This window comes from Aythya fuligula, chromosome 1 (genome assembly GCF_009819795.1).
Source record: "Aythya fuligula isolate bAytFul2 chromosome 1, bAytFul2.pri, whole genome shotgun sequence".
NCBI lineage: Eukaryota > Metazoa > Chordata > Aves > Anseriformes > Anatidae > Aythya > Aythya fuligula.
Genome location: NC_045559.1, coordinates 96,248,255 through 96,273,584, shown reverse-complemented (window position 1 = coordinate 96,273,584; position 25,330 = coordinate 96,248,255). Strand labels below are relative to the sequence as shown.

At 37.4% G+C, this 25,330-nt stretch overlaps 1 protein-coding gene across 5 annotated transcripts; it reads right to left on the bottom strand.

Moving 5' to 3' along the window:
- Positions 1–6,246: 6,246 nt before the first annotated feature.
- ARL6 (ADP ribosylation factor like GTPase 6) lies at positions 6,247–24,464 on the bottom strand. Of its 5 annotated transcripts, none has more exons than XM_032207729.1 (9): positions 24,410–24,464; positions 22,067–22,217; positions 19,820–19,884; positions 18,044–18,112; positions 15,067–15,161; positions 11,159–11,288; positions 9,665–9,720; positions 9,540–9,552; positions 6,247–7,082 (listed from the first exon to the last, which is right to left on the bottom strand). In XM_032207729.1, exons 2-9 carry the CDS (start codon positions 22,187–22,189, stop codon positions 7,046–7,048), a joined length of 588 nt encoding a protein of 195 aa, XP_032063620.1. In that variant the 5' UTR covers positions 22,190–22,217; positions 24,410–24,464; the 3' UTR covers positions 6,247–7,045. The 5 variants fall into 5 exon arrangements, with proteins under 5 accessions (XP_032063620.1, XP_032063622.1, XP_032063621.1 ...); XM_032207731.1 differs by having other exon boundaries at positions 19,823–19,884; XM_032207730.1 differs by lacking the exon at positions 24,410–24,464 and adding an exon at positions 22,843–22,898.
- Positions 24,465–25,330: the final 866 nt, after the last annotated feature.

The following is a 25,330-nucleotide window of genomic DNA, read 5'->3' as shown; positions in this document are numbered from 1 at the left end:
ATTAAAGCTCCAGTCTGTCAGAATGCAAGGGACCTTTAATGAGAGTATGCCAGTTAAATAGTAGCACAACTGAACCTTTAGCTTTGTCGTAATACCCAAGAAAAAGAATTCTGCATGATCCATACGTTTTCTCCTACTGGTTGGGAAAGGATTTACAAGACCACCTAGAAATGCATGCATCCCTTTTGCCATATTTAAGGATGTATTAAAAGTGTTTTTAACAAGCTTACGTTTAACAAGGTTATTTTTGAACTTTTACAGTGCTTCTGTTCCATACTAATGCAAAAAAAAAAAAAAAAAGTTATTATGCAGATAAGAACAGCAAGAGGGAAGAAGCTGAGATCATGCAATAAAAATGTCACTTCTAAAAGCAATGATTCAAACTTTATTATCAGTTTACTTAACCTCTGCAACGCACAGGCAAGCCTTCTGGTTCGGACCAAAAACACTGCAGATACCTCACAGAATTTCCTGCAACACAGCTACAATTTCCAGTAGAGGTTTCAAAAATTTAGTCAGAAGTTGAGTGCTTCACTTTTGGATTTTTCAGCTATGCTATCTTTCTCTAGAGAAGGCAGGAAACCTACTTTGACACAGAGAAGATTCAGAACAGTCTGCAGAAAACCCACAATAGATGTACGGGCTGGAATGAAGCTCAACTGTTATGTGTTTATACCTATTCATACCATTTTATTGTAAACTACTGCCTTCCAAAAAAAATATACGTTTGATAATTTATCTATTTATTCTTTCTCCCAGAGTTGTTGTATATTTTAACAGTAACTTTTTTTTATAATTGCCTGTGCTGAGCATCAGTTTAAGAAATCTCAGCGATTTTGATTCAAATCTGGTGCCATAATCAAAGGCTTTCCCTTTCTTTCACTTGCGTTTCTCACATAAGACACTCAAGATAGGAAGCAACTCCCTCAATGCTTTCTCAAACTAATATTCTTAGAGGGTTTATTCTTAAAGGGTTAGTTTTTGTTCAAGTACTTCATCCTAAAGTAAAAGTAATCAAAAATTTCTGTAAAGAACACAAGTCTTCCTTCCTCATCATTAAATATTGGTTTGAAAAGTACACAGCATTTTTTACCATTAAAAAGTATACCCAGTTATGCACGATTCAGGGTCACATACAGCAAAATAACTGCCCCAGCCAATTATTCTTTGTTACTGAAGTCAGAAAAGAAAAGCTTTTAGCTAAGTGAACACCATTATAACAAAACGTGCAGATAATGGCAATATAAGCCTGACACTCAGTCTTTTCATCCGATGATGCTCTTTAGAAATATTGTCTGTATGTAATGCACAGCTTTAAGTCCAAAATGAGTAATACAACTACAGGGGTTTCCCCACAGTGAAAGACAGCATTTTATAGGATGCATTTACTATAGTTCATAAATAGTAGACCTAGAACTATTCTAAATTTTTGTTCAGGGTGTGCTGCACCACTGTTGAAAAGAAAACATTATCTTTCCCAGCAGGAATATTCTACCCTGGAGAAGGAACCCTTCATGCATCCTTGGTCCTCTCAACCAAGAATGTAACTGGTTAGCAGAATCACATCACATACAGAAGTGTTAAATTGGGACGAAGCTGCTTTCATCTAATACGTTTATATTACAATATGTGAGAAACAACTTACCGGGATATTCTTATAATTGAAAGCAACATATACATAATGGTTTATTGGATGAATTTCTTGCTTGTTACATCATTTTTTTTTTCCCTGCTCGGTTTATGTGGATAAAGGTTTGTGGATAAAAAGGAGATTTACTTATGAAGCAAGATTTTAAGCAAAAAGAAACCAAAACCAACCAAACAAAACAAACATTGCAAAGTTTTTCTCTAGTAACACCACACAACCTATGTGATCACAGCTGGAGACAATTTCAGGAACACTATCAACACCTGACAGCTGATAACAACTACTTTTACTCATGACTGCCTGTTTTTTCACTTCTCATGTTATGCCATTTCCTCTGAACTGGAAGAGCTACATAATACTTAACTTATCCAATGCTTGTATTCTTTAATAGTAGAACAAACAATTATTTTTGGATTAAACTAACCTGTAAAATTCAGAGTGCATCTAACACGCTCCAACAACCAAGAGGCACACAGCCTGGAGAGCCAGGAAAGAGCCAGGCTGAAGATGACGCAGTAACACATGGACTGTGGACACCAGGTCCTCAGTACCAACCATCTTGCTCTGCAAAACCAGCTCTGTAGTAAGGCTGAGCTCCTTACAAAGGAGCCTGTATTGCTAAGCATCCACTTCAGTCATTTAACATGGCTACTTCACTGAGCCTCAAGAGGCTTGGGTTTCATTAATATTCTTTAACATTAGCACGACTTGACTTCACCCCAAACAAGCTCTTTCCACACATCCCATTTTCCTCTCTCCCCTCCTTGCTGTCTTTTCCCAGTTACTGAAAATGGTGAGGTGACTCTTCTTCAAGCTCCATTTCATCTAAAAACAGACTTACTAAGCCCACAATCTACTTGCTGATGTCCAAAGACAAACGGGTTGTAAAAAAGACTGCCTAACAAAGTTTCTCAATTTACACTTCTTTTACTAAGTGAGTTAACCTGATCTTCAAAGGTGTCCACTGAATCACAAAGAAATTACTTAAGCTCTCTTGTGAGCTGATGTCTGAGTAATAAGACTGCAATACATGCAAGTTCATCGGATAAATATTTTATAAAACAGAAGAACATTTAAGGGTGAAAACAGACATTAACAGCCTATCTTTAAAGATTTACTTTGGAAAAGGGTAGTGGGAGTGGGCTTCATGCAATTGTTAGAAAAGTGGAAGATGTAAACAGAGCTGATTCTCATAGAGAGATCCTGACATCCTCTAGGACCCACTGGAACCGAACAGCGTGCTTCCATACCAGCAGCGTACTGCTGAAAACAAACAACTTCACGGGGTTGGAAGTATCCAGTCAATTAAATAGCAATCCAATTGACTGAACACCAGTACATTAATTATAAAGTGCTGGTTCACACAGTTGTTTCCTGATGCAACTCACTTTGACAAGAGATAAAGAGCCTCAGAACCAAAGTATAGTTATTGAATATTACTATAAACACTTGGCACTTGCACTTGTTTTAAGACAGCACTATAAATCCTGAATTCTGACTAGATTGTACCCATAACATTACCTTGGCATAGTAGCAGTGCATTTTACAATTTATGCAATCAAGTAAGGGCTGTACAATAAAGATAATAAAAGATTAGGGCATATAAAAGTCAGCTTTCAAAGCAAACTTCTCCTGACCTTTCTGAAAGGGGAGAAAGGAAGTCTTTTCTCAGTAGTTCCCTCTCCTGCTTTTCCATTCCAGTCTTTGGTGACCTTCTCTCATTATCTATTTTGTTTCACAGAAGAAACAACAGGAAAGGGAGCTGCACATTTTCAGTAGCATAGTACTTGAGTAGTTTAAAAAAAAAAAAAAAAAAAAAAAAAAAAGATAGCTTATTCCCTGACTCAGCCAAAGTAATGGAGTAAGAAGCCTAGGAACAAGATTTGTAAGGATTTCTTTGCAACAGAAATAAGGCTGGCCAGAAAAATTTACTGAAACAGTATGACAAATTATGTGGAATGTGGTGATTTTCAAAAAAGCAAAACATCAAAAGTTTTTTTTTTTTTTTTTTTTTTTTTTGATCCAACTGTACTTCTTGACACAAACATTTGCTTTCAAGATGAGTATTTTGAATCAACATGAACAAAATGTTATTTCAGTTGCACCTTCTAAGGGATGACCTGTTTTCTGAGAGAAACAGTAAGACTGCTGCACAGCTGCTTTAAGGAAGCACTGAAATGCAACATTACTATGCTGTATATTATCACATCACAATGCCTTCCTGCAGACAACTAAGCAATGCAACTGATCTGCTATGTTCTAGTTTTTCAAAGCAGACTATCTTTCCCATTAGTAAATAAAAAACAAGAACCATATTAAAGGAAGATCCATTACATTCACTTCTTAACCCTTAGAGCTGCCCTTTCGCAGCACAGAATTGCGCAGGAGTCTTTGGGCCATGAGAAATCTTAGCACACCTGCAAATAGCTACAGGTTTAAGCACATAAAATTCCCAGAGACTCGTGTCCCAAGTACCAGAGGCAAGGCTAGAAAGAATTTGGATTCACACATTTATTTACCTGATAGCCTCCTACTTGTGAAGGAGAGATGTAGAAAGCAGTACTTTGTATGCAAAAGTGACCGTCTCATGTTTCAGCTGAAAGCACACAGTCTTATGCATGATCAGGCATATTTTAAGGAAATTCATAAATGCTTAGCAGAGTCGAGTGCTTAATGGAAGGAGAAGCGATAGCATACCACATTGCGTAGGTTGTCAAGACAGAACTGTTTCATAGGCTTTTCCAGTCGCTCTATTGCTTTTCAGCTTCACACTTACGAAATTGAAAACTACATATACCTATGGTAACATGGTATAAAAAAAACAAACAAAAACACAGACTATTCTACAAGCACCATTTAAACCTCCAAAGGAACTTTTTTTTTTTTTTTGAAGGTCAAACTCATACATCCAAATTGCCTTGGAGCATCCAGGTAAAACTCATTAATCTAATTATATTAGCATTCTAAATTAAATGGGCTAAAAGCATTAAAAAGCAACAGTTCCTGGCACTCAGAAAAAAACTCCAAGGAAGCATTTTGTACAGATGCATGAGGCTTTTTTGTTATTTACGATCCATGTACCAAATCTATTAGAGCAGGTCAAGGCTGTAGCAACTGTACGTTATGGAGCTGTCCCAGTGCAAGAAGAGGTGAACATGCAGACATTCCTTGCGCAGTTGTATGTTCCACACAACAATCACAAATGCTCTAAAAGTAGTAGCCATGAGATGACTAAAGCAGTAACCGAAAAACAAAATGTCACTGAAGGGAATGTCCCTATTCTCACTTATTCAAAGAGATCTCCATCCAACACAGTCTCCTGGTAGAAGAGGAACAGAAAGATCTGCTGAGGATCTTTATTTTATTTAAAAATAAAATAATTTTTTAAATTCCCAAAAAAAGGGGGGCAGAAATCAGCATATATAAGTAACTGCTGTTTTCAGAGAACTTACTAACTTCACTGGAAAGCACAAAGTAAAAGTTAATAGGGTACTTCCTTCAGATTTGTGGGTGGAAGAAGAAAGCAGTAGGTTCAAACAGCTTCCCATGACCATAAGAAAAAAGACAGTATTTTATGTGGTCAACAAAACAAGTCATCAGCAAGCCATTAAGGTCCATATTCAAAAACATTTTTATTCAAGAAAGGCAGAAATGCAGTTAGGTTTTATGTAAGAACTTAAACCTTGCTTTGGTAAGGAAAAATTAACGTCAACTTAAATATACCATCTAAGTGAACCAAATAATTGCAAAGTGTTTGTACTCAGAAAAAGATGTCTCCAAAAAATATTATTTTTGTTGCCATATTATCCAATGCAAAGTAAACCAAGAAGTTGCCACAGAACTCAGAGTTCGGAAAACTTCTAAATTTTTTCCTTCTTTGTACTTGATTGTGTATATCTTTAGCAGTAGGCCAAAGGTGTCACAGAAACAGACATGCAGGATAAATATCTTCATGACAAACAGAATTGTCAGAAATATAACATCCTGTAAGATAGATTTTTACAGTAAGAGCTTCCTTGAGCAAAGCGTGTGAGTTAAAATTCAATTATTATTAAAGTACATCAAGCTGTTATCATTTCAGGCAGTTCCCTTTGCTCCAAATATTCATCTATTAAGTAAGCCATAAAAGGCTTGCTTACAGAATATTTCTGAGTTTTATATGTTAACATGAGAGATTAAAAAAAAAACTTTTCCAAGACCTACATATTAAATCTCCCACAGAAATCAGTAAGTGGAAGTGAAATACAGTCAAGGACCATCTTTACTACTCTGTGAGTGTCTTCTTGTTTATCAGACACAGGAAGAGGGATTAATGAGGAAGAGTTGGCATGACAAAAACAGAGTGCTTAGCACTGGTTTAATTTGTTAGACTATATCGTTGAAGTTCAAAAGTTTATTAAAAATCCCTCTTGAAAGTAAAACATTTTATACATAACAGAAGTATAATAAATATTTCATATTAATGATCTACTTACTAGTGAACTGCCCCTTAACTGTTTCCAAAATATGATTTTCAATTGTATGCTTCACAAATACCTGGAACTGCAGTCTAGCTTATCAGAAAGTATAACAAATGCATGCAATTAAAAAAAAATATATTGAGAGAACCATTTTATTACAGTATAGAATGCTATTTTCATCATAAAATGGACAAAAATTCTGAATGAAATGAACTAAAAACCAAGAACCCCCATAATGTAAAGGCAATCAATGAACATATTTATCTTAAAAAAAGTGACATGCAGTACATTTGAAGTTTTATTGATGGGAATGCAAATATAACCATGGCATATCACAAAAACAGTTTGTAACATTTCGTTATGAGCAGTTCCTTAAAAACATCTGCAATCATTTGTAACAGCTGCACTTAGTATTTGAATCCTTGTAACTTCAATCAAAATATTCTTCTAGTAGCCTACTGCAGATGGTTATTAAAAAAACCTATGTCACAATTTACAGTAAAAAATGCCAGAAATACCTACTGTTCGCAGGTGCCAAATTTTAAGGATTTCATACAGCTTTATTTCAGGAAGTGCTAATTATTCTTCCTCAGGAATATACATTTTACCACTTGCTTAAAAGTTGTCTTCCCCAAAAAAACACAGGGGCACTTCTTGATGGCTAATTATCAACTATAACTAAAATGAATGCAGATGCTTATTATTTACACATTTTTGGTTTAAAATATGCTCTCCAGTCACCAAGATTCAATTCTATTTATGGATGTGCATTACCTGAGGTACTATGTTATCTAATGCATTTTTTCTGGAAGTGATACTAAAAGGAAACAAATCAACACAGAATATTTAGCTGAACTGGCTGTATTCTTCAAGTCTTTCTTCTTTTCCAAGATCTCATATACCTACTAAGAAAACTTGTGAGAACACCATACATCTTTTATTTATCTCTCATGTCTTCATTGCTTGGATCTGATCTGTTAATAAAAAGAGAGAGCTAGTATCAAATACAAGTAAGATGAAATATTGTTTTATTTCGCTTTTTGAAAACATAGCCCAGTATGTCCAAATTATGAAACTACATCAACAGATACTTTGGTGTAGTTAAAATAATGGGGCACAATCCAGTTCGAGATGTTTTCAGTTTTCTCTCACAACCACTTCTGAAATTCCTCCACAACCAAGTAGTTTTCCTCAAATATAGCTAATTAAACAGGAAGAACCGTCTACATAATTTTTATCCTTTACAAGCTTAAGGTAAAGGATGAGAACAAGGTCTGAGAGCTGTGAAGTACACATTTCAGTTCCTAGCGTGCATTTCAGCTTCCACATAACTAAACTAGAATTAACTCCCTGACAGCAATGAACACCAAAGGATTTAAAGTTTGTTTTTGCATAATTCACATGGAAACATCCTTGCTCTCAGTAACCACACTTCTCCATACTGAGAGCCTGATTGCCACTTCCAAATTCACTTCAAAGATTTTCTTAGTTAGCATAAATATACTGCATCCCCATTACAATATGGGGAAGTCAGCACAATTTAATTAAAAGCAGTAGTAGGGAATGACAGCCGTGTTTAGTGTGACATGAGACAGGTTCGTTTTACCCTACTGATGATATGGTGTTGCAATAGAAATCCACATTACAAAATGAGAAAATAAGCAATCTCAACTCTTGCTGAGGAAAAAAAGGCAAAACCTGATCCCTCCTGAAACCAGGGAAGCTATGAGTCTGCAAAAGACCTACAATGGATCTGCAAAAAGTAACTAAGAAAAGGATGGTTGTTGAGAAAAAAACATTCATTAACCAGGTGTCTGTTCCTCCACGTAAGTTTATGACACTTGTGATTTAGAGACCAATGTAACAGAGTTCTTCCAACTTTTCTCCTCCAGGGCTCTAGCAATGGGCAGGAGAATCATAGTAGAAATTGAAATAAAATCTTCATCCACTGAAAGTGTAACTGCCAAACCACACATGCTTAGGTGACAATTCAGTTTAAACCTAACCCCACTTAAGCTTTTAGGGTACACTGAGATGGGAGTTAATCAGAATTCTTTTTAGGTAAAACCCATCCAAGAAGAATTTCAAATCAGAAAATGATAGCTATTCACTCTCACAGATAGCTAAAATTCTTGAAGAGCTATACAAGTGAGTGACAGCATCATCATCATATTTCATCAGAAAATATTTAGATAAACATTTGAGAACCTCTTTAAGTAGCTTGAAGCTACATACAAAATCATCAACTCCAACTTTGGACTGAAACTTAGAAGTTTTCTCAAAGACAAGTGGAGACCCTGGAAATCACAGGAAGTTATCACGGAATCAGAACTATGCCTAAAATTAGGAAATAGTATTATATTTGGAATCTACTCTCTGTAATGAAATACAGCAGTGAAGGAAGCTCAGTAGCAAGGTGCTGCTTCTCTACTACAGAACTCTTTTAGATGGTGGAGGATGCGTCCGTTTCTCAGTAAGGCAGTCAATCTCTTTGTAAAAGCTATTTTTAGTGAGTATACCTTCATCTGAAAACATGACCAAATGTTTTTTGTATTCTGTACTAGTGTAGTAAAACCAACTATCTCCTTCTAATTAACAGAAAGGATTCTATGTAGAAAGGACAGTCTGGTATCCATGGACACGAGGGGTAATGTTAATCAGGTAGAATGTCTGATACTACTTAGCTACACCTTTGAAGGAAATTTGGTGGCATTAACTCTGGGACATTGCTGACATCTAGTGGCTATCAAAGCACAGAACGCGTCAATCTAGACAAACCTTGCACAGCACTTTGCTCTCAGACTCAGATTATTCTCCACTATCTAATACACTCACAATGTAAGCAATGTACTTAGATTGAGGGCACTAAAATTAGAACAATACCACACTTCACTATTCTAAACATTTAGCAGTACATGGGAGGACCATAGAGACCCAATCCTTACCAATACACAACATAAGGAAATAACACAGCAACCACACCAAGTTTGCAATTAAAAAATGTGTATGCAATACATCATATAAGACAGATCTGTTATTTTATATGTGGTTATGAGTGTCTGCATATGCTAGGATCTTTACAATGTAAGCAGTTTTTCTGGGGGCTCTACATCAAAAAAAAATAAAAATCAAAATCAGGGTATTTGTTTCTAGCCTGCTTATTCACCATTTCCAAATGCTTAACAACAAGATATGGAAATCTGGAACAGGCCAGTAAGAATAAATTAAAGAACAAACTGAGCTACCACTATACAAATTAAAGTTCTGGAACACTAGGTATTATTATTGTCTAAAAGAAAGTTTTGCACTGTTTCAAGAGTATGTATTAACATTTCATAGTACACACTTTTGGCAGAGAACTAACATGCTGTTTGCGTGCACGTTAAGGAGAAAAATGAAAGGGAAGTATGAGATAGAGCATCAGTACTCACTGTGTGATTTGATCTGAGAGCAGAAATGGACAGAAAGAAAACAAAGGAAATAAAGAAAAAAAACTTACAAAATGAAAAGAGTTTAACAGAATGAGAATAGAGCAAGAGAATTACATATTGTATACCTTGGAGCCAATCCACACCATCCTGTAAACCTTCTCCTTTAAGAGCATCACTGGCACTGAAAGCAACAAATCAAATTATGAAGACTTTGTAATAATACCAGTTTCAATGAACTCATCACTATACCTGTAATTTACAGAACAGCAATGCAGCATGTATGCTTAAGTTTTCTGCACCTGGAGAAGACTGCTTCTCAAAGGATTAATTCTACAGTACCTTCCCAATATAAGAACATTTCAAGATGTGATTTTAGTTTTGAGTAACTACTACAGTTCTGAGACAGGGGAATCATTCTTAGAGCATGAGGGGCTCTTGAAGACCTCCCACATGAGGCAGCCGTATTGTTCTGCTGCAGATACACTTCAATAACGCCCTCTGAAAATGCTGTAAAACATATGTTTTCTGTCTAAAAGACCAAAGTAGCACCTTCCTTCCTCCCACACAGTTCCTATACAAAGCAAAGGTGCTGGAGTACTGGAGGAAACAAGTACTGTACACTGTGAATACGCACTTCTTCTAACAGCCACCCTAGGACTGTTTGTTTATATTAGGCCACAATGAGAACAGTGTGAATTTACCCTTTGAATCACAGGGGTACAACTGTTTAAGGCCCCTCATTCAGCAGCTTATGAAAATTAACACAGCAGTGAATCTACACTGCTTTGTGGTTATCTATACAATTATTTCTCAAGGAGCTTGGGAATTCATTGGTGTAAAGCAACAATCCCAAAACAATGCCCAGGTAATCAAGTTAATTATTAAAGGACCTAAAATGAAAATCTCAGTTTTCAGCAGCATTTAGCTGCTGATATCAATTTTAGTTTACAATATATGAGCTTTTGTAAGCTAAAAATCTAACTTCTGTAAAGAACTTCTGAGCAGAAAGGGTTTTTTCCCCTGTCAACATGGACACAATTCTTTTATTTATAGGAAAGCTTTACATCCTTCAGAAAGAAAATAGGATAGTTCTTAAAACCAAAAAAAAACCCTCAGACATTATGTGGTGCAATACTGTCTCTCTGAATTCCCACAGGAACAGCTTACTAAGGGATCTTTTAACAGCAGCACCTGGAGACTGAGAGAAAACAACTCTAAAGGCTTCGCTGTTGATTATTATTTATCCCGCAAGACAATCCAGCAGCAACACGGATGGCAATTCCACACAATTTCCCAGCAAAAAATAGGCGCAGCTACTCTTCTGATAAGAACATTGCTTTTCAATTTCACTGAAGTTCTCGATTTCATTATTTGGGTAACAGTTCTCTTGCGAAAATTTTCTACTCACAGTCTACATGAATGTATTGTATCGTGCCTATAAAATGTATTTCATAGCAAGTATTGTAATGTTTCCTCTCATTCCACATACGGGAGACCAGCATTTTATCTGGTAGATTTAGTTTCGTCTTACATAATACTGAGTGGCATGATAGAACTAAAACATGAATACAAATTGTCACCAATAAAAGAGTAAAAATAAAAATAAAATGAAAGATTACCAGATATGCCAGGGCTTGTCTTTGATGTTTTCTAATGACAATAACTGAGATACTTTCACAGATGATATTGCATCCCTGAGGTCCATCTTGTTAGCAAAGAACAGAATAGGCAGTCGACGGTGCTTAATATCTAGGCACAAGCAGAAATAGAAGAACCATGACAATATGCAACACAATCTCTGCAAGTAACAAACTACAAACAATACAAGAAGGTATTCTGCTCACCTGCAACTGCAATTCTTTGAAGGTTGTATCCTACCAAGATGCACACTGTTGGGTCACATGGCCTCTGATGCATGCTTCAAGAAAGCTCAAACTTTCTGGTAGGCTTTGGGATCTCCCCCTACCTTATACATATATTTAAAGCTGTAGGTAGAAGTTGCTGGTGAAGCTGAGGAACAGGAGTTCAAGCAATTTCCTACAAATACTGTGTGCCTCTGTTTAGTGAAGATTGGATGTGTAAAGTGACCAGAAAAATTATTTGCATTCCTTCATATCCTCCCAAAAGTAGATGCATATGAGTAGTCTGCACTATTTTTTAGCATCCTGGAGTACATCCACGACTTTCTTTAAAATTCATAAAATAATAAAAGATGCAGACATCAGGACATCCCTTATCTGACCTTCACTTGAACAAAGACTTCTCTTCCAGAAGCTCTTCGTAGTTAATAGTGGGAACCATAGTCCAAACCAAGGACCCTGATACACTGCTAGTTTCTGGTGTATTTATACATGCAACAGCCTCGCTGATTACCATGAAAGGCTAAAGAGTCATTGCAACGAAACAAAGCATACATCTGCCAGGTTGAAGAGAATAAAGCTGGCAAAAAATTACTAGTATCAGTGCCAGCTACAGAAATTGTTCCACATTATTTAAAAAGATTAATTGTGGGATTTGGGAAAATTTGGATTTGAATCAACCCATAAATTTTTCATGGGAAAAGATCTTTAAAAATAAAACTGATGAAAATTACCATAGAGATGCTTCTTAGAATAGTAAAGTGAAGAGGTTGTTTCCCATAGGAAACAAGTTAAGGTTTTATTCAGAACCTCCAAACAAGTCAGCTGACCCTGCTGGGAAGGGTGGCAGAACATCTTTAAAAAAAAAAACAAAAAACACAACTCTAACACTGAAATGAATTGAACTTCTTAATTATGCTTTTACTGAACCTTCCCACAAATCCAGGGGAGATACTACTACTACAACCATACTCAGAGATCGTGAGTGCTCAACAAAACGCTGATGTTTTCACAACTGTTTACCCTACCTGGAACTACTTTTTCCTCTAACATGAATCAAAGGCCTTAAAATAGAAACACAGAAAGAATACAATTAAATTTCTGTTTTGATTCCAAAATTTTGATTAGTTGAATAGCTTTTGTGTCTCCCAACTGATACTTTTACAGTAACCTAAAGTACAGTTAAATGAACTCTCGCACTCACAGGTTGCAGTTTATGGATATATTGGAACCACAGAAGTTTGTTAACATCACATACGCAGATAGCCAAGTTTACCAAGGAGCTCTCACTAGTTTTCTTTTTCATTAAGTACTTGAAAATGGGTACCTACCCACATAGACTCATAAATGCACACTTAAAGATATTTGCTAAATAAACTGACAAACAGACGCATTTTTTCCTACTGTATTGTTTCCTACTATAATTTCCCCTTCCCCCCATCTTTTTGCAGTTATTGATGGAAAGCTAACATTTGCTTGTTGCAATAAGTTATAAGATAACACGTTAAAAAAAAAAAGACAGACACTAGAGACATGCAATGTGTAATTTTATACAAAGCATTTCAAACGTATAGAAATTTCATTTTATTTTAGAAGCATGTGCTGGAGGTCAAGTGACCCAAGAGTCAACGTCTGACTAGGTAATCTACTAGGTATCTAATGAGGGTGATCTTGCAAAATGCTGAAGTAATAAGGTAACAGTGATCATTAAACAAGCTGTTATTTGTAGCGTGCACAGTCCACTATCAGAAGTAGTAGTTTTGATCTTCAGAACAATCCCCGCTAGTATAACTTCTACCACCATTAATGCTTTACATTTCACATTCCCTTTCACCTGACCACTTCAGGCAAAGCCTGTTTTACTGAAGGATTGCTAAGAGTTTCAGGGACGGGAATCTATTCAAGGTTATTACCCAGCATCCACTTAAACTGTAAGCATGTTCATTTAAACCACTAGAGGGGGATCACAGAGGCAGAAGCACAGAAGGGGAGAAAACAGGGCATGTAGAAGAAGGGTGGAACAACAGTAATGCAAATACAAATATTGCTGTAGTAAAACAGTTATAGATTGATTTGGTTAATAGCTACTTTTATCAAAAATTATTCCCTTTGGCTCTCTTGAATTAAGACCTGTCAAAATTCCAAAGGATAAAATAGGAACACTATTGCTGCATTTTACCCGAGCTGCCCCAAGGCAAAAATATAATAGCGCCCTTCCTTGGTGCTGGGGAATACACCAGGTGGCCACAGCCACCATCTTTGAGAATGAAAAAATATAAGCGTATCAAAAGCTGAAGAGTGCTGACCTGTTAGATCAGTATTTGTAACCTGTTAATACCTAAATACTATACCCAAAATTGCAAATCCTCAGTCTTAATGCTTTTTACTCTTTTGTGTTATAATAAAGCTCTACATACTGCAGTTTTGTCTACCTCCTATCCTTATTCTTACGTGGCTTCCCTTGTATCAACAGAATCACCTGTTTACCAGTGTGGTTAATACCTGCTTTGTTAGGGTTCCCTGATCCTTACATAATCCACCTGCAGCCCTCGGTTAACCTCCTCCCTCCCCTTGAACTTTGCAAGCCTGTCCTTTCAGTGTCTACACTCAAAGTGGCCCGTTCCTCTGAAGGTGAGACGATGAGGGCCCAGTCAGCTCACATATGAGCTCATCAGTAAAGATGCTGTAGCTGAGCATGTATTATATACAGCCTGCATGGAAAAGGAAACAATAGCAATATGATTGGCTCCTATCTCACAATACTATTCTTGGTTAGAAATATAGAAGTATTTCTCTTTTCTTACTTCTAGTACTGTAACCCCACAAGTTAAGGCTCTACCAGTTTAATAAATACGAAATTGCAGTATGATTTCACTTTTAAATTTCCTGCATGTAGTTTTACGCTCTGGCTACTCAGAACAGCTACTACAGTGCTGAAAGTCAATCAAAATTGCACATTGCATATAAATACATAATTTGATTCCAATAGTGTTGGCCATATGGAAAGGCAAAGAAGGGAAGAGTTGACTGATCTCAAAACTTATCTAAGAGAATACAGCCCCATAGGGAAAAAAAAAAAAAAAAAAAAAAAAAAAAAAGTAAAATCCCCTAAAACTAAATGCCTCACCATGAATCTTCTCACATTCTGTCCTGCCCCACGTATCCTCTTATAGGCAATTGAAACTGACTGGTATAACTACCCTGGTATCCTTACTTCCAGCTATCTTGCAATAGTAATAAGATAAGATCATGAAGATAAAAAAAAAAAAAAAATAAATTTACATTAAAGGAACTAGTCTTCATGGAAAAATTTAGACAAGGGAATTTTGTGTATGTTAGTCACTGTATACAGGCTCTCCAGCTTCCAAAAGGTCAAACAACTATTCTTCAAACTAGCACAACTTTTGTTCTATGTTGATTAAGAAGGAAGTCCAAGAAGAAGCAATCCAACAAAACGCAGCCAACTGACAATCAGTTTGTAAGTCGGAATAGGTATATTAAAAACAAAACAAAACACACTTATCCAGGGCTATTTTTCTCATTCTAGTATTCATGAACGTCTAAAATATTTATAAAATATTCAGAATGCAGAATGTGTCAGTTAATAAGAGCTGTTCTTACAACAACATAACGAATATGGAGACACAAGGGGAAAAAAGCCTCCTCACCTGGATGATTCAGAAGAGTGTCAAGTTCTTCTTTGGCCACAACCATTCTTAATTTGTCACTGCTATCAATGACAAAAATAATGGCTTGGCCTTCTCTGCATAACATAAAAAGAGCAAAGAGGCAAATTATAGGTTCTCTTAAACTGTGATTAAGAAAAGGCTTCAGAAGAAACACCAAAAAAGCAAACAAACCTGTTTTTTCTTCTAATTTCTGTTATTTGCCATTAACATTTGAATCCAGCCCTATTTCTGAAATTCAACCTTTTGACAACCCGCACACATTTTTTTAGACTTGAGATTGTTAGCTACATGACTCTTCCAAGGTTCAATGTACACAACAGCCTCTTCAGAAATCATGATTTCACGACTGAGACTGAAAAGTGAACTCTGAAAACATAACTGACTGCTATGCTGACAGTGCGGTCACAAAGTAAACCTGTAGGTAGCTTTTTGTAAAAATCCTTTGTTTCCTACACTAAAACAATTTTATTTATAATTTTTCTTTTAAAATTGAAGTTGATTTTATTTTTAAAGAAAAACAGCTGTTTAACAAACAGGCACATGCAGATTAACTTTCACAAAAGTCTGCATAAATAGGATTTTATTTTTTTTTTTTAAACTTTTTAAAAACAGGTACAAACTTTCTACTATTGCAAATTATCAAGACATTTTGCTGGCAAAATGACCACTGTCAAAATGTAAATGCGCCATTCAACTCCTGTTTTCAGCATATTATTTATAATTCATATTTCATTTATTGAAACTTATTTGAAATCAAAATAAAGTCCGATCAATTCAGAAGAACAGCTATAGGAGATGCACAAAAGGTATTCTTAATTTACATGTTAATGTCATAGTTATTTGTCCTTTTTCTCTGAGAGACAATTAAAGGTACTTCCTCACCTGCCAACCATACCCCTCAGTACTATCTTACAGACAAAAACCCCATCAACAAAACAAAACAAACAAAAACGAGTCACCACTGACAAAAAGAAATATCTTGACCAGTCTAAGACTGCAGGAGAACATCCATTATTTTGTGAAATACAGAAGAACTTGAATAGTAAACAAAAAAAAATACTTTGACTGTTTCAGCTAATAATCAAAAGGTTTGAGTGTACAATGCTAGGAAACGGAGTCCTAGCATGCATTTACTAACACAAAATAACTTCACAAACAGGTAGCAGTGACAGGAACACAACATAAATTTACAAATAATTAAGACACCTGTCTTTTGGGGACAACCTGGAAGATAGGTTCAAGCCAAGTATAAGGGAAAACTTTAAGTACTTTGAAGCAACTACTTCAATGCAGATATTTGATCTGAATTAACTGACATTTTGCTGTTCTTATAAAGTTAAATCTAGCTTAACTTTGTAAACTAAACAGTACTTAATTATTTTATATTATTTTTAGCAGAAGTTAATCTTCAGTATTTGACTGCAGGAACAAAAGTGGATACAAGTGTACTTTTCACTGTCAGCATTAACTAAGAAACTCCTTTCCCATTAACATTAAAAAAGCAGTTTGTGGCATACAAGGAGTAATTTACTGCATTAAATACATTAGACAGAAAAATCATTTGCTTATGAAACACTCAGCTAGCATTCTGAGTGCAGCCTAAGGGCATCAGCCATTGAAATCTAAAAGTTTTGGGAAACAGACATCTAACGCTCTTGAAAGCGATGCCCACACAAGTCTTCAAATTGTTAACACAATTTTGATGGAACGAAGATGAAGTGTTAATCCTTAGTTACAGAATACTATGAGATTTATCACACTTAATATTAATTGAATATTTAAATGATATTATAATCTCCTGAATGGAGAACACAAGCTGTTTCTGTGTGATATAATAATGTTCACCTTCTGTTGATCAGTAACAGGTATTACAGAATGCCAATGAAACAACAGAAAAAGCTTCAAGTTTCATCAGAAGCTAGAAAAATAGACAATAGTATCTATTACCAGTAAGTCACTACTTGGAGCAGTGCATCCAGCTCTGGGGCCCCTATTACAAGAGACGTGGACCTACTAGAGCAGGTCCAGGGGGTGCCCACAAAGATGCTCAGAGGGCTGAAGCACCTCTTCTGTGAAGACAGGTTGGGGTTGTTTAGCCTAGAGAAGGCTCCAGGGAAACCTTAGAGCAGCCTTCCAGTATTTAAAGGGGGCCTACGGGAAAGATGTGGAGATACTCTTTACTAGAGTGTGTAGTGACAGGACAAGGGGTAACTGCTTTAAACTAGAATACTAGTTAAACTAGATTTAGATTACCTATAAGGAAGAAATTCTTCACTCAGAAGAGTGAAGGTCCTGGCACAGGCTGCCCACAGAAGCTGTGGATGCCCCATCCCTGGAGGTGTTCAAGGCTGGATGGGGCTTTGGGCAACCTGGTTTGGTGGGAGGGGTCCCTGTCCATTGCAGCAGGGTTCTAACTGAACGGATCTTTAAGGTGCCTTTCTACCCAAACCATTCTGTGATTCTATGAGAACCATAATGTTATAAAATCCTACATCCTACTTCATAAGTGACATTTGAGAATACTTGATCAAATTCTTAGTTTACGTGTGTCACCTCATCCTCTGAGGCTCCTCACATATTGAAGAAATAAAAAAGGCAACCCTCAGCCACCAACCAATATCTTTTGGCTCTTAAAAGTCTCTTACAGAAGAGCAGAAAAGTAAGAGACCTAATTTATCTTGGTACTTTCTTAAAGGATTTTTTGTTTTTAAATCTTACCTGTAGCACACTCCTCCAATCTTTGAGATAACAAGATGTCCCCAAAAGTATGATAATTAAGAGCATATCAATTCTTTTTAAAGTAGTTGTACTTAACCAGACCAACCTCCTATCAAACACCAGGCACAGTTCTTCTCTAACTCATTTCTAAGCACTAGGTATTATTAGACTTCCATCTATACAATGTACATGCCTGCTAATATGAACAGCAATGCTTTAAAACAAATAATAGGCTTACTTGTAGTAATGTTCCCAGAGGTTTCTGTATCTGCCTTGGCCTGACATATCAAACACTGTGAAAGACAAACTGTAAAGAAAAGAAAATCAGCCACAAAGAACAAAACCAAAACCAAACCATTTACTTTGCTACCCTGACAGAAAGAGCCAGATCAACTTGAATCCCAACTATCTGTGAATGATTCCAAAAGGAACTTTGGCTGCTGTATCTGCCGTCAAAACTATCCCACCCAGCTTTGTGGTCTTATCATAGAAATACTTCACAACAGAAGAAATGTTTATTCTCTGCAAAAAGAACTAAATCAATTACAGGAAGTTGCACTGAATACAAAATAAGCTCGCATTCAGCCTCTCTTTTGATCACATTATCATTGAATGTTGTTTACAATGTTGAATATATAAAATTTGGAAGAGCCATGACTTAAAATGCACATCCTGTCTTAAATTCTGTCCTTAGACAGGCATCAACAGCATCAAAAACATTCTGTAGGCTGAACTTTAAAAAACCCAATAACTAAAAACAAACAAACAAAAAAACACACCCTGCTCTCCCTTCAGAGAAGCATCACATTCTGGCACTAACAGGTTTCTGCAGGTGACCAAGCTACAAAGGACAGTCTCTGCAAGTTTGAGATTTCACACAAATGCTAAACACAAGGTCAACTTCCAGAACATGACAAGAAAACTCTGATCTGCTTCTGAAATGTTTACAGAGGCAACACTGAAAGCAATACTAGGTTTTTCTATTTTGGGTAGTCCCACATAGCTTCCAGAGTGGAAGCAATATCAAAATGAGAAGGTCTCAAAACATTCTTTCCAGTCTATATCCAGACATTACCAGGTTCTAGACCAGCTGCCCTGCCACGTAAAAAAGTTCTTAACAACTCCAAAACAAGGTTTTGATTGTAATACTAGAACTTTTTTTTTTTTGGTTAAACATTCTACATTTTATAATCGCAGGTCACTTCTCCTGTTACAGGACTAGAATAAAGGAAAGTAATATAAATGGATTTACATTCTCACACACCCAAACCTGTCTTATGTGCTTTACTGAGACAGAATACAGCTGTGAGCCTCCTGGAAAAACAGGAACCCCATCAATCCCATATGTCAGCTCAAGGAGGAAACAATTGTCTTGCAGACTGACTGCACCCATTAAAAATACACAATGAAGGTTACAAAATAATAAATTAGTATCTAATGTTACCTCTTTGAAACATTTTTGCCTCACCATATCCCTTACATACATCCTAGCTTTCCTAACATCTTGGCCTTCACTCAGCCAATAATTTGTTCCTTTCCTGACCTTTGCCCCTGACATCTTTCCATTGCTAAGGCTTTAACCACCATTTTTCATTTAATGAGATTAGACAGCAATCTCCTCAGAGTCTCTCCAGTGAGAGTGCTTATCGGAATACAGGTTGCCACCTAAGTAACTGCCTGTCCTCAAGACTGTAACAGTGTCCCAGTCTGAAACAGTTAAGAAAGAAATCAGATGCTCGTAACATACTACTGCAAAGCTTTTATTACCAAAAAATTAAAAAAAAAATACTTTACATATATAGTTTTATAGCAGTGCAAAACACGGAATATATTTTAACACTGTCAGTCCAGAATTGCAGCTAAGACACCTGGATGTTACAATACTGCAGCAGGCTACATAACACTTCAATAGGCCAGCACACCATTATGCTCAGTTACATTATATTAAAAATGTGATGCAAGTCCAACTGTTGTACACTATTACCGTTAAAAGGGAGAAAATTAAAGAAACTGCTACCTGGATGTCTTGAATTTCTCTATACTGAATCCTATTGTTGGAACGATGTCCTGAGTTTGAGCCTATAAGAGAAAGTACACATTTTTAAATCAAATTAGAAAACACATAAATATTGAAATATATTGGTAACATGAATATATTACACATCTATTTTTCCCAATACAAAATACAATATGCAAAAACACAATGCAATACAAAAGATTTTTTTTATAAATCTACATACTATTTCTAAATAAATTCCCAGAAAAGCATAGTGAAAAACCTTGATTGTGAATTATTATCTAGGAAAAACAGTAGATACAATTGGACAAGAGCACTGAAGACATTTCATCCTTAAAAGTGAGATTACATTAGACTGTGTGTGTACATGTGGACGTTACCTAAGAAATAAAGATGAGATATGTTAATGTGACAGCTTGAAGACTATGACTGAGGTTAAAGTTCAAAATACTCGTGCACTCTTTACAACCACAAGGTCAGCACAAACAAGACTGCACAATGCCCAAAGCCTCTTTGACAGAAGAGGGTATACTTCTGTCTACATGTCAGACAAGCTGTACTCAATTTGTCTGGAAGGTTCTGTTCTGTCTGAGGCTGGGAAGTGTACTGCAGACACTACGCAAGGGCCTAATCGTAGCTCTACTCAAACTACACGATCACTGGAAGAATGGCCAAAACTTGAAGTGTTATTAATAGACCTGACTGGTAACCAGATTTACTGCTGAGCTAGTGAAGTAACCTCTCAGCTAAATCGGTACAACAGAATAATAGCTCCTTTCGGAAGTAAAAATACTGAGCAGGGAGAAAGGTTACATTTAGATTACAGATCACATTTAGATTACAGAAGTCCTCAGATTATAGAGCCGAGAAAGTGATACACAATCCTTTCACAGACTTCCTAGAGCTCCTTATTAAAAACACTGTTATCCTTCCCATACAACTGAAACAAGCATAGTTTATCCATCTACAGTTTTATTGTGAAAATGGTATTTCACCATCCTAAACGGTTTAGTCAGCAGTTCTTGTCAACTGGGAAAATCTGTGCAAAATAAATGTTAAAGGAATAATATCATCTCCTCTATTTCAAATGTATTTATGAGGCCCAGCAGATACAACCACAGGCAGGCAGAGCAACACTTCTAATTGCCAGGCAATTGATATATTGTTCCTACAGCAAAGCAGCACTTGCTCTTGAGAAGACTACACTGTTCTGAAGAATATCCAGAGCTGAAAATCATCTGTTGACTGAACTCACTAAAACCAATTTCATGAAGTCTGACCAAATGACATTTGTTGCACATTAGAGAATTTGCCAAGTCTTGCTAAGATAGGACTTATGCAAGTTGAATGCAAAGCCACCCTCCTAAAATATCACATTAAAAGAAAATATTCAGAAGTAAATTCTCATTACATGACTTACTGTAAAGCAAAGGAGAAAAATTCTATTTAATCAAGTTAATCCCTCAGGACCTTCTTTTATATCTATCCCTGTGATAAATCTTAAAGTCAGTATTTAGCTCTAGTTAGGACACCTTTACTAAGGTGATCCTGACAAAAAAACCCTGCTACAGGGAAGGTTTCAAAAATTGTATGTGTGTATATATAAATATATACACACACACACACACATATATAATGGTGCTTATGTATGTATATGTATGTATAGATATTATATACATATATATAATTTTTTCTGTTACAAATTGCAGCAATTCCCCCAAATGATTGGCAACAGACAGTAAGCAATTTTATAGTTTTCATTTATAAATTTATTTCATTCTCATTAGAATACTAATTCCAACGAATAAAAGGTTCTTTTACTGAGTTACATTTTTAAACAATGCCCAGTGGTACTCTTCAAAAAAATAAAAATCAACGGAATTTAAAAAAAAAAAATCTGTGTCCTGATATAAGCAACAAAAACCCACTATATTCCAAATGCATATAACCAAGATGCACAAGCCTTATCTCAGCCATCATAAACCCCTCTTTACTGAGTGATCTTAAAAGATGTGCCATGTTAACACTGGTTTTGGTAAATGTTTTCATAACATGCACGTGGTTGCCGACATTTAGTTTTAGTTGGTTTGAAATTTGCAAAATGCATTCGTACCGCTGTACTAAATCAAAAAATTCTTCACATCTTTTTCATGATCACAATCAGTATAAAAGCATGCAAAAACAGTTTAAACAGACATCAACTCTAGAGTAAAACATCAACAGTAAACTAAGTAGACTACTTACGTTTGAAGGTTTAAGTTTATTTATGATTGTTGTTTTGCCACTATTGTCCAAACCAAGGCACAAAACATGAACCTCCTTCTTCTTCAGCCCAAGCCATCCTGCTAGCTTGTCAAACAGTCCCATGATTCTGGCTGAAATGCACAGCGATCACCTGTTGTTCAGAAAATCAGAGACAGGAACAGCCGTTGGAAAAGGGTTACATATACAGCAGCACTAGCACAGTAGGTGGGCATGTGGATAAGAAGTCCTTAAACTTTTAAAAGGCCAGCACGAATAAGACACTGTCCAAACAGTGCCGCAGCAGGTTTGCTCGGTGTAATAAGCAAATGGTGTGTAAGCTGATTATAGCGAAGAAGCCCTGATGCTAAAGGAGATTGGCTGTTTATAGCCCTGCCGATGTAACACAGCGTCCTCGATTCACTGGGCAGCCACGCTGCCGGTGTCCCAAGCACACCAATAGAAGCACGAGGGCAACACCTCCTTACCTTCCGCTGAACGGACAGAAAGGAGGTAAAGTAGCTTTTACTTCAAGCTGTCAATAGTCCTGTCAGCCACTGTAATTTGTCAAACAAAGCAAAACAACATCTACCTTCTTCAGCACCTGCTACGTGATTTGCTGAACCCTGAAGTAAATAAAGCAACCTCTGTCAACTCAATTCAAACTGTAATTGTAATGGGCTTTGACGATATTAACACGTGGAAATTGGGAGCTCATGCACTACAAATAGAAACTGATTATAACGGGTTCAACAGACACAAAGGCAGGCAACATTCACCTGCACATCACATGGAAGCTGAACTCCTGCTCCTGTCCAGACACTGAAGTTACCCGGCAGTTGCATATTAGGAGGTACTTTCATCATGCTTTCCCGTGGGGCATTTGGCTGAACATGCTTTCAAAGGAGAATAAACTTTGTCTAGCCTGAATAAAGTCCTCGGAGAAAATTTCAACAAACAGATAAAAGCAAACGTGTGACACTTTCAATAATAAAGTATTTTATTAATGCCAGAGGAATTTCATGGAATGGCCAGGGTTGTTTTTTCTCTTAATAAAGAGAACACACAAACACTGGGTAGCTCAAACCGCAAGCTTTATTACCCCAGAAAGTTAGAAAGAAAATGATGAAAAAATATCACTTAAAGGCATTTGGTTGCACTTCTTTAGAGTGGCCAGGTATGCTACATGTTGTTGTCACCAGATTAAACAAGTCCAACATCAGTTATAGACATTCCCTCAAATAAAAGTCATGAGTTTTCTTCTAACTCCCTTTATTTTATTCCCTACTACTTTATTATGCAAACAAGCATCAAAAGCAGATTAAGACTTAGTGTTTATTATCAAATTAACCTGACAACCCCCTGCTCCAAAACACATTACTTCCTAGTGCAATCAGGCCTCACACACACACACACATATATATACATTCTAGAGGATGAGGTCCACAAAATGAAATAAACATAATGAAATTTTCAATAGGAAACCTCCAACTATTTCACATTTTTGATCTGACTTATGACAGCCTGTAACGTGGAGATCAGTCAAGCGTTAATTGGCTGAGCGCAGCAGTGGCCCTTCAAAATACATAACCTCAAGCACTGAAGCTTTAGAAAAGTTTCCAGATACAAAGTTCTGGTGAAGCACTACAGAAGTGCTAGCTTGCTAACCGCAATTTGGCAAGCATGGAATATTGTGGAAGATGTTGAAGTAAGACTTCCGTAAGAACAAGAAATATATTTACATTTTTCCATTCCCAAATATTCCAGTCTATTTGAAACATCACCAACTCTTACAGTGTGCCAAACTAACTCAAAGAAAAGCGCTGCAGAACAACCTGCAGGCAGCAAGCTGCATCCCTCAGCTCGCGTGTACACCCCTAACCCTGCAGCGTGAGCGGACAAGGGACAGTTGCACCGAGGAGGTAAGAACCTCACAGGTACTCATACAACAGAAAAGGAGGAAATGCAAGAACTTAAAACGCTCCTAGGGCTTACAGCCTACATAAAGGGCATCAGACGTGCCTGCAACCCGCTGTTGCAATCACCAGCGCCCAGCTTAAGCAGCAACCCAGAGCCCTCACCGCACGCGTAGGTGCTGCCTGTGAGCTCCCGAGGCAGAGATGCGCACAGCAGAGCTGCAGGCCCCTTTCGAACTAGCCGGCGTTAAACCACCCCACCTAACTCACTTCAACTATTCACACTCAAGCGCTGCGATACCAAGGCTGCCCCGGCCACCGCAGAGGGCCCTTTATAGCTCAGCATCCCCGACAACTCAACGATAACATATATTTTCTATGCACAAGTCAACCCCCACCCCCAACCCGACGACCCCGGCGCAGCACACACCTCGGCCCACAAAATGTCGGCCGGGCCCGGCCGCCGCCGCCGCCGCTGTTGCCGTGGAAACCGCCGCCCCGCCCCGAAACGCCCCGAAACGGCCCCGCCCCTCCTGCAGCAGCCGCGCCGCTTCCGGCCGTTGGCCAGCAGCACCGCCCCGCCAGCCGGAGCCCCGCCCGCCTGCCGGCCCAACGGCCGTGGGCAGCCGTTAGGCGGGAGTGCCGTTAGGGACAGAGGGGCCGGGTGCTCACAGGAACGCGTGTTCCAGAGGGTGGCTGGTAGACTATGTAGGGAAATAAGGCATAAACCCGCCTTTAAGTAGTTACAACAGCTGGGCTTTGAGAAGGCAGCAGGTGGTTTCGGTTGGACACAGCATACAGAAATACATTTATTTTTTTTTTGCAGTGCAGCTTAGTCCAGTCAGTGTCTGTTTCTAGGTCTGCTGTACACACTCAAAACTACTTAAATCCAAACAGCATTAAGTTTAAAGTAAAACACCCTCTTTCATTCCACATGCCTATGCTTAAATGCCCTATTTATTTTCTGTTCTGTGAAAATGAGTACCATGATTTCTTGTGCTGCTGCAGTTACCACGATCCCTCAGGCCACCATTAAAAAGCCTCATCAAGTTTTTAACTGGAGCACTGTCATGAGACTTCCTCGCTGTCTCACTTATGTTGAAGTACTTGTAGGACTTAAAAGATGGGTCATATTGTACTCCCCGTGTTCAGACTGGTAGCCTACACCGCAGACCTGAATGAGACCCTATGCGGTCAAGCAGAACTTGATGCAGGGAATACTCGCCATGCTACCCCATCCTTATTTCTCACAGATTGTCAGTACAAGACAGCTAGCTGAAACAACTCAGTCACTCTCTCCCCTCACTACAATCTGGTGTTTCTATAATTCCAGATATAAAACATTTATTTG

What these genes read in the sequence shown, in the direction of transcription:
- ARL6 (XM_032207729.1), bottom strand. Translation starts at nt 22,189, where the DNA reads ATGGGACTGTTTGACAAGCTAGCAGGATGGCTTGGGCTGAAGAAGAAG. An exon ending in ATAAACTTAAACCTTCAAAC is followed by an intron (nt 19,885 to 22,066) that starts GTAAGTAGTCTA and finishes TTTCTCTTATAG; the next exon opens with GCTCAAACTCAGGACATCGT. An exon ending in GACAAGCCCTGGCATATCTG is followed by an intron (nt 9,721 to 11,158) that starts GTAATCTTTCAT and finishes TGTTGCTTTCAG; the next exon opens with TGCCAGTGATGCTCTTAAAG.